We start from the raw sequence: 9,617 nt of genomic DNA on the forward strand, positions 1-9,617 counted from the left end.
TTTTTAACGATTAAACGGACGCCAACCAAGAAAAAGACAATGAGTTATTTTTAGAACAAAACAACAATGAGTTAATCATAAGTTTATGGATAAAAAAATTAATCATTGTTTTCAAAAGAAAAAAAAAATTAATCATATGAAAGAATGCAATCTCGATAGAATGATTCCTGTGGAGATCATCTATGGCGGATCTTGGTAGTGACAAGGTAGACACGATTTTCTTAAACTTTTTTAAATCTTTTCATTTTATTTTATTTTTATTTTATATATATTCATATATATATATATATATATATATTAATATTATATTTATATATTATTATATCATTAATTATAATAAAACTAAAAAAATTAAATTAGAAAAAGAAAAATTCTATTATTTTTTTAACTAATAAAAAATTTAATTTATAATTCTATAAATATATATATATATAAATAATCTAGCACTCCTAAAATATTTTTTCAAGTTTCCCCACTGAAAACCATATAAATATTTATAAATTGTATCTTAGAAACTACTTCAATAAATATTACTCCCTTTATATTATCTTAAATAACCAAATTTAAATGAAATCATATTTTTTTTTTCATATTTACATAAATTAAACACATTTTATTTTAATTTTAATTTTCCTACCAACTAAAAAAGCTTCTAGTTTTACATCACTTCTAAAAAAAATAAAATAAAAACACTTTAAAAAATACAACTTGAATTAAACATATTTAACCAAGTCAGAGAAAAGTATTTTTATCTTAATTTAAATTTTTTGTAACATTTTTTTTCTTCATAAATATAATTTATGAAATATCTCAAAATTAATAATTAAAAATTAATTTATATATATTTTTTGATTAAATAATTTATATTTTTAGAATATAACTTCTACTTTATAAACATTATTTTATTTTAATTTTAATATAGATACAAATGAATCCAACCACTCTGGAAATAGATCCCCTAACTTTCGAGGAGAAAGTTAGGGTAACTTTACACATTTAAACCATTGGATTTGTAATAGTAGATCAGATTGTGACACGTGTACATTTAAGTTAAAATATATTTTGTACACGTGTCACAATCTGATCTATTATTACAAATCCAACGATTGAGATGTGTTAAGTTACCATAACTTTGATATCTCAAAGTCAGAGATCCGGATCCCTAAATTACCCTCTCCAATGTCAGAGAAATCAGCTGAAAAGTAAAAACAATCATTAACAAAATTATATTACTAATTAATTATTAATTATTAATTAATGATTACAGTTTACCCTTTAAATTACGCTATAGTAACGTAGCTAAGTAAGAGATTCGATTCTGAAAATTTGATTACATATATCCTTTCAAAGAACATTCTCATTTAATACTACACGGGAAGAGAAAAAAAAAAAAAAAAATTCATTCATTCATGTTCATCACTCTCATCTCTCACCTTACCCACTCGCCACTTCCTTCAACACAGGTACGAGTCCCACGTGTCAGCACGCGGAAGCGAGTACTCCCCACGCCCAAACGCAGAGCGCGTGGAGATAGGAATAGCGTGCGTGCATCGCATTCCATTCCACCGTTCCCTCCCTCGCTCCCCCCTTCGTTAGTTCAAATTTCAAAATCGACTCCGCACTCGCACCTCACTCTTCACTTCTCTCACACTCTCTCTCTCTCACAAAAAAAGAAAAATAAATTAAAATAAAAAAGTAACGTTGCCTTACCTGAGTGACCCGAGCCTTGTCCTCTTCAATGACACGCTCTGGGTAGTGGCTAGTGGCTAGGTTCGTTCTCCGATCCTCCTCCCGAACCACCATGGGTTGCTTCTTTGCTTGTTTCAGAGCGCGCGACTCCGCCACCGCCACTGCCACCGCTACAGTACCAGCTTCTCGTTCTGCCAAACCTAACGTAACTAACAACTATTCGTAACCGTTTATTTATTTATTTTATATCGAATTTCTTATTCGATTTGTGAGGGTTTTGTGTAATTTTAATTTTTGTGCGTTTTTTTTTTGCTTCGCCATGTGAGGGTTTTGGTTTTGTTGTGTAAACCAGGATGTTGCGGTCTCTCGAAACCGTTTGTCTACTTTGTTTCTGTCCGAAGGTAAGTTTTTTTTTTTTTTTTTTTGGTTATATTTTTTTAAGTGGATTCTGAGCGTGTTTACTGATTCCGTGGTTTGAATTTTGAAAGAGAGAGAAGACTCTGTTGTGCGTGATGGCGGGAAGGGTTTTGAAGTGGGATCTCAAAAAGGTGGCACTGAGGTGTGTTTATTTTTATTTTTTTTGTTGTTGTTAATGTTGATAAAGTAGCAATTGTTTGATGTGTGGTTCTGAATATTCGCGTTTCGTTTGTTGTTTTTGGAATTTGGGATTATCTGGTTGTTGCTTTTTTGTTTGTGTTGGGTTGGGTCGTTTTGTTCCTGTTTGAGAGGGAAAAGGAAGATGTTTTATTTTGTTTCGTTTGAGAACTGTAGTATGCACTATTTGTGATTGTGATTTTTATGGAACTTTATATGCAATTTCATGGATGGAGTGAAATGAAAACAAGATGAAGGGAGCACGTAAAAGTAATTTGCCAGAAAAGGCTAATATACTATGGAATTATAAACAAACAGTCTCAACAAGTTGAGAATGATCAGAGTTGGGATCCGAAGTTGGCTTCTTTTGGTTTTGTCCAATAGTAATGGAGTTGAGAGGAACATTAACACAAGGATTCATTTTATCTCAACTGGATCCTAACTTCTTGTCATTTTTCATTGTTTATGCTACGTCTTTTCTTTTATGTGGCTTTAATATGGATGATGGGATTGTTGATGTCACATCAGTGAACTGGATGAATTCTGTTGTTTTAGTTTAAAGTGAAGTGAGATTTAAAAATTGATGTCAGTCTAGTTATGTTTATGGTAGACAGTAGCAGCTATAACTTGTGGAATAGCCTGAAATGCTTTGACTTAGTTCATTTGGTGACCAAGGTTATTGTCAATCTTCCACTTGCAATGGCACTCCAGCAGCGTGGTGTTGCATTGTGTATTTCTACCTCTAGATTCCGACAGCAGGGTGACTTGTAGGTAACCTAACCATACTGAGAAGCAGCATGTCACAATATTTGTGATGAAGGTGGCAATTTTCTGATGATGATGTCACAACATTGTTATGTTTAGTTGCACGATAAATTCCTTATATGTCATGTATGAATCATATATCTAGCTGGCCCCTTCATCATATAATTTCTGATATCAGTTTTAAGCACAAATCATTTTAATATTAATAACTGGATCATTCAAGGTGACCGATGCCTTGCTGGTGCAAAAATTATTCTTGATAATTTGTTTCTGAATTCGTAAAAGTTAAATTCTGTTTGTCATGTGTGTTTTCATTATGCAAAGTTTTTCAAAGACACTTTTTGAAGTTTTAAGTCATTTTTGTATTTTGTTAAGTTGTTGATTCGTAATTTAGAAGGGTGCATATTAATATTTGTTTTTTAAATTGAATTTGTATATATGATTATTTAAACTTGATCTGCAGGCCAAGTTTCTCAAAGCTGACGTTAACTTGGCAACAACCTGTCCTGAGAAAGTTGACCTTGATGGTCAACCTTTCGATCCCTCAACTCCTGTAAAACATTGTGAGGAAGGGGGGAAGAGAACTGACTCTTTAGAGCACACACCAAGCAGGTTATTCATCTCTATGTTGAATCTTTCTCTTGCTGATATTCTGTTCCTTTTAGAACAACAGGACTTTCAATGAGTTCAAATATATTGTGTTCATGCCTAATCCATTTCTCAAAATTACATAGTTCCTTGTTATAAGTTAGTTTTTTTCATTTGCAGCTGTATCTCCAATGCGCAAAGTACTCTTGATTCTACAGAAGGAATTAGGACTGGAAGTCTTCACAGTTTGGATATTAATGACAAGCATACGGCTTCTGTTTCACCTTGGCCATCTACCACATACACCAAGAGGACGAACAAGTCTGTACGTTTTGAATGTGACACTGATTTATCATCCTGTAGCTCGTCTGATTATGGTGGACGATATCTGAAGAAAGCCGATTCACCAAATGAAAGTGCATATAAACCATCACCTTATCCTACCCCAATGAAGCTATCTGAGGAGATGCAAACTCCAGGAACTGTTTACCCTGCAACAAAAGAATACTTACCAAATGGTAAGCCTCGAGTTAAGTCCCAGTTTGTGTATCCAATTAACAACACTGGTGATGACGTCTCTCAAAAGATACTTGAGGAGGAAGATCATATCCGTGAACAAGATTCAAGGAAGCTTAGTGAATCAGTCGAGTGGTCTCAAATTGCGACTTCAACACCTGAAAAAGGGTTAAAGAAAATATCTTATGAAAATGAATGTAAGGTGGAGGAAAGCTTATCTTCCTGGTTGAAGCCTGCAGCTGTGATTCTGGAGGAGAGAAACAAGAGAATGGAGATTGCTTATAATCAGTTTCGCAAAACACCTGCTGATAGGCCTATCATTGGGATGGTTGCAGCACACTGGAACGAGGATGAGGATTCCCAAGTTCCTCCTCCTAAATGGTGGGATGGCAATGGCATACCAAATTCAACCAATAAGTATAAAGAAGTATGGGTTGTAAAAATTATTTCCTTTCTGAAAGAGTTTTGAATGTATTTATTGCATTTGCATCTAACTTTTGCTGATTGTTTTTCAGGATCAGAAAGTGAACTGGCATGCAACGCCATTTGAAGAGAGGTTGGAAAAGGCATTATCTGAGGAGAGTGTTATCTCTCAAAGGTATGTTATGCATGGACTATATTGCTTTTTGCGCTAACTACATTCACTTGTAAAAAATAAATGTGATAAATAAAACAGTCAGTGTCATGCATTTTTTCTCAAATATTATTGAATGATAACTTGCTAAGTCCCTCCGTATCATCGAGTTACTGAGTTCAGCATGAGGTTATGGGGATATAAAGGAATTACTAATTGTCATGGAACACCCATTTGTGTGAACAATTTATTGTTTTACCATTGCCAACCAGCATGTTTCTTTTCTTTAGTTAGTAGTAACTTCCAATTTTTTATTTGTTTTGATTCACAGGAAGGATGTATGTGGAAAATCAATTCCTTTTGGTGAGAACGAAGAAAGTGACACTGCATTGTCTCAACTGCAATCTTCAACTCATCCACAGTCCGTGGTGTCATTCTGATATGTCTATTGTCGATGTTCTTTTGTCTGGTATTTTGGCATTTGTGGAAACTAAGTCTGAATCCACCTCATTCAACATGCTGGTTGGTTGGAACAGAGAATTGGTTATTCAAATTTTGTGGTAATGTAGAGCTATCAAGCTGTGTGCCACACCGCTTGTATTGTATATAAGTGATGAAAATTTTTGCATTAAATAATGGGTATTGGGAGTTTGGTGATGATATTTTTATTTTGTTAAAAATTTGAAGGAGTTCTATATTTGAGGCTTACATGAAAAAAGAGCTTGTGGATCTGAATCCCTGTACTGTGGATCATGCTAGTATTCACAATAAATGTTAAAAATTTAGATAGTCTTAAAACACTTGATTGTATAAAATAAAAAAGAAAACTAATCAAAAGGATAACCAAATAATTCAAAATTATCGAGGATTAATGAACAATCTAAATGGTGATTGCCGATATTGTAGGAATGGTAAGAATGGTTCGTAATTCCTATTCTCTTAAATTATTTTGAAAAGGGTAGCATTATGCTATAAAAAAATTAAAAACAAATAGAAATCAAAAGTAAACATAAGCTATTCTTTAGAGACGCGTGCTAGCTTCTTTAAAATTTAATTTTAATTTGTTAAAAACTTTTTGTTTTGGACTTGCCTAATTCTAAGCAGTTGTTGCCAGACATTTTTGTCATTGGAACAAAAGATGACATTTCTTTTCCAATTCCTTATATAAGCAACACTTTGCTTGGTTGTTTAACCGTTTTTAATAATTAAATAAATACAAATAAGTTGAGATAAAAATAAAAATTAGACATTAAAAGAAATCAGCAACTGACCATTGGAAAAAAAAAATAGTAGCTCAAGTAAGATGTGGTGTGTAGAACTCACCTATGAAGTGATTTAAGCAACTCTCTAGAGTAGAACATTAGAAATATGTTTGATTTATATGTTAAATGTTTATTATATATAATAAAAATTTATAATGAATTATATATATAAATAAATATTATGTTTAAATATATAAATTATATTTAAAATTTGTATAAATAGATATTTTTAAATATATAAGTTATATTTTAAATTTATGAAAAATAATTTATATTGTAACATAATTATTTTTTATTTATTGAATATTTATTTTAAAAATTTAATTAATAAATATTTTTGATAAAAAAATTGAATTAAGTAAGAAATTAAAAAATTCCTTAAAAAAGGTTAGTCAAAAAAATCTTTTAAAAAATATTCTTACATAAGATAATTGTTCATTTTTAATATATAAGAATTGATGTATTAAATCATAAATGATAAATCATAACTAAATTTATTATTTAGAGTTGCTTCTAAACTTTTTTTATGCTTCTGTTTTCTTAAGAAGATTTATATTAATAAATGATTATTTGATTAAAAAGGTCCTTTATTTTAGTTTTTTTTAACAAATGATCTAATATTATAGATATTCATTTCAAAAAATAATATCTATATTTAATTTAAAATGTTTTAAATTAAAAAGTATTTTCTTACTATAATTAAAATTAAAAGTATTAACACATTTCATTTATTAAAATTAAAATATCTTCACTTATTTATCGTGCTTTATTTTAAATAATTATCCTCAACCGAAAAATAAAATATTTTCAAACAAATATTAATTTGTGTGTAACATTGTACTCATATATTTTTAAGGGACTTATTTACCGATAACATAAAAAATCAAAATTGTCAATCAATCGAAAAAAATATTTCAAGTATAAATTTTTACATAATTATAATTATATAACGCAATAATTTTACTATGATAGCTGATAAAATAATAATATGAAAATCATTTATACTTTTTTCATTCTAATAAAGAAATGTATTTAATTTATTAAAGATCAGCAGGAAAAGAAACATTTCTTTAATTCTATATATTTATTTTTAAATTTTTTTAAAAAGAAAATAATTGTTAAATCTAAGTATAATAGTTTTTAATGTAAAAATGAAAATTTATCTATTTATAATAGGTATAGATGTAAATGTTTAAACACAAACAATATAAAGAAATTATAAAATAGATTAATGCAAAAATAATTTCATTAATATTTACAATAGGATTATTGGTTGGGTGAAGATATTTCGTACTTCTTTATTTATTTAAATATATTTAAAAATTATTAATATTTATTAAATTAATTTATATTTAATTTTCATATTTCAAGATTTTGTATTTATAAAACTAGTTAATTTTTAACATTATTTTTTATTAACTAAAAATTTGAAGATAAAATAATCTTAAATTCGTGAATAGGAAAAGCATAAAATAACTTTTATATGAAAGTGTAAATAAATTAAAATTTAATAAAAATAATGATAAAAATAATATTAAATATTATAAGGTTGAGTAAAAACATTTTATTTTAGGTTTCTTAACCATTATAACAGGTACTTAGAACAAAAATATAAAAAAGGTAAGGAAGAAGGGATAGAAGAATGGGTAGCGAGAAAAGTGGGTGAGAGAGGAAGTGAAGAGAGTTCTGGAAGCGGCGAATGGAGGAAGGAAGAAACATGTGGAGAGTAAAACGCAACCTGAAAATAAGCAAAGAGATTATCATTCTGTTCAATGATGTTTCCTAATGTAGTTTTCAATCTGAATCTTCTTCCACGCTCTCTTCGCTGCTCGCCTTCTCGCACTTCCTCTCTCTCTCTCGCCAAAACCCTTGGGCCTCGTGATGATTACCTGAAGGTTCTACAATCTTCCATTTCAATATTTCAATTTTTTTATTTGCAAGCTCCAGGATGTAAGCTTGATTTGAAACTTTTACATTCAGGGTTTTGAAACCTAGTTTTCATTGAAAAATTCGAGTGGGTGTTGCGTTGTGGTTTTCAAAATCCGTTTGTCTACTCTGTTGTTGCTAATGTTGACAAAGTAGCAATTGTTTGATGTGTGGTTATGAATATTCGCGTTACCTTTTTGTTTTTGGAATTTGGGTTCTATGGAATTATAAGCAAACAGTCTCAACAATTTGAGAATGACCAGAGTTGGGTTCCGAGGTTGGCTTCTTTCGGTTTTGTCCAATAGTAATGGAGTTGAGAGGAACATTAACACAAAGATTCATTTTATTTCAACTGGATCCTAACTTCTTGTCATTTTCCATTGTTTATGCTATGTCATTTCTTTTATGTGGCTTTAATATAGATAATGGGATTGTTGATGTCACATCAGTGAACTGGATGAATTCTGTTGTTTTAGTTTAAAATGAAGTGAGATTTAAAAAATTGATGTCAGTATAGTTATGTTTATGGTAGACAGTAGCAGCTATAACTTGTGGAATAGCCTGAAATGCTTTGACTTAGTTCATTTGGTGACCAAGGTTAGTGTCAATCTGCCACTTGCCATGGCACTCCAGCAGTGAAGGAAAAAGAATTAGTAACTATGGTTAAATAATTTAACTATGAATTTAAAAGGGGGGTTTAAGTTCTAGAAAGGGCGTTTTCTCCTGAATAGTTTCACGCTTATTCTATTTTCACGTACGTGCTAGTGCTAGTGCTTTAGTGCTTGAAGAATTTGAGAGAAAAGGAAATCACCTCAAGGTCTTGCATCCATCGTCTAGTGCATATCTAGGTAAGGGAGATGTGAGAAATCTCGTTTTGGGTGTGAAATTATATGATGGGTAGTGATATTGACTTTCAATCTTATCATTGTTGTATACTATGGGGTTTTTCCTTAATGCATTTATTTTGTCTCTTCTTCTTACATGTTCTTGATTACATGAATTGTTTGAATGTATGATCAATTGTATGTTTTGAGTTGTAATTGGGTGATTTGAGGTCCTTGTGGGTTTCCATGGAAATCTTAAGAGAACTTGTTATGATAATTGTGTAAAGATATTGGTTGTATGTGTAAATTGAGCAATATAGAATATTTATTGTATGCTATAGAACACGTTTACTGAATTGGATTATGAATTTTGGTGATTTGGTGCATGACTCATAAATTGCGTTTTTCTAATGTGTTGGCTCTGATGCGGTGTTAGGAACCATTTTAGGTGTGCCAAGTGTTGCTGAGGTTGAGAGTAAAAGACAACTCTCTGAGTCTCTCATGTTAGGCGTGGGATGATCGTCGTCGGGTGTGAGATGACTCTCATTGGGTGCAAAAGCTATAGGGGGTTCTTGTGGCGCTTCCATCGGGTGTAGATGCTACAAGGGCTCTCTGTTGTGTTTTTGTCGGACGTGAGTTTGGTCACGTTGGGCATGGTCTAGATAGAGACCAACGTGGTCCTTTTAAGGTATTGTGCTAGGTGTAGGACATGTGTTGTCACTTGTCAGGTGCCATTTCGTTTGCGAATGTTGTGTGATGTTCCCTGGATTGCATGATATTTTTCTTTTGTTATGAAGTTTAGTTGTACACGAACCTATATACGTGTGTATACAAGTGATTGATGAAGAATATGATATAATGAGATTTGTTATATGTGAA

General features: G+C 30.9%; 1 protein-coding gene and 1 long non-coding RNA gene across 2 annotated transcripts; both read left to right on the forward strand.

The window, feature by feature from the left end:
- Positions 1 to 1,604: 1,604 nt before the first annotated feature.
- LOC109789704 (protein JASON) lies at positions 1,605 to 5,388 on the forward strand. The gene is made up of 7 exons (XM_020348733.3): positions 1,605 to 1,894; positions 2,042 to 2,090; positions 2,178 to 2,248; positions 3,512 to 3,660; positions 3,817 to 4,579; positions 4,668 to 4,750; positions 5,058 to 5,388. Exons 1-7 carry the CDS (start codon positions 1,802 to 1,804, stop codon positions 5,164 to 5,166), a joined length of 1,317 nt encoding a protein of 438 aa, XP_020204322.1. The 5' UTR covers positions 1,605 to 1,801; the 3' UTR covers positions 5,167 to 5,388.
- A 1,195-nt stretch (positions 5,389 to 6,583) lies between these two features.
- Positions 6,584 to 9,617, forward strand: LOC145954335 (uncharacterized). Its single transcript, XR_014431539.1, has 2 exons — positions 6,584 to 7,883; positions 9,175 to 9,617. It is a non-coding gene; the product is annotated as an uncharacterized LOC145954335 (long non-coding RNA).

Source organism: Cajanus cajan, chromosome 2, assembly GCF_000230855.2.
Source record: "Cajanus cajan strain Asha chromosome 2, NIPB_CcT2T_4, whole genome shotgun sequence".
Lineage (NCBI taxonomy): Eukaryota > Viridiplantae > Streptophyta > Magnoliopsida > Fabales > Fabaceae > Cajanus > Cajanus cajan.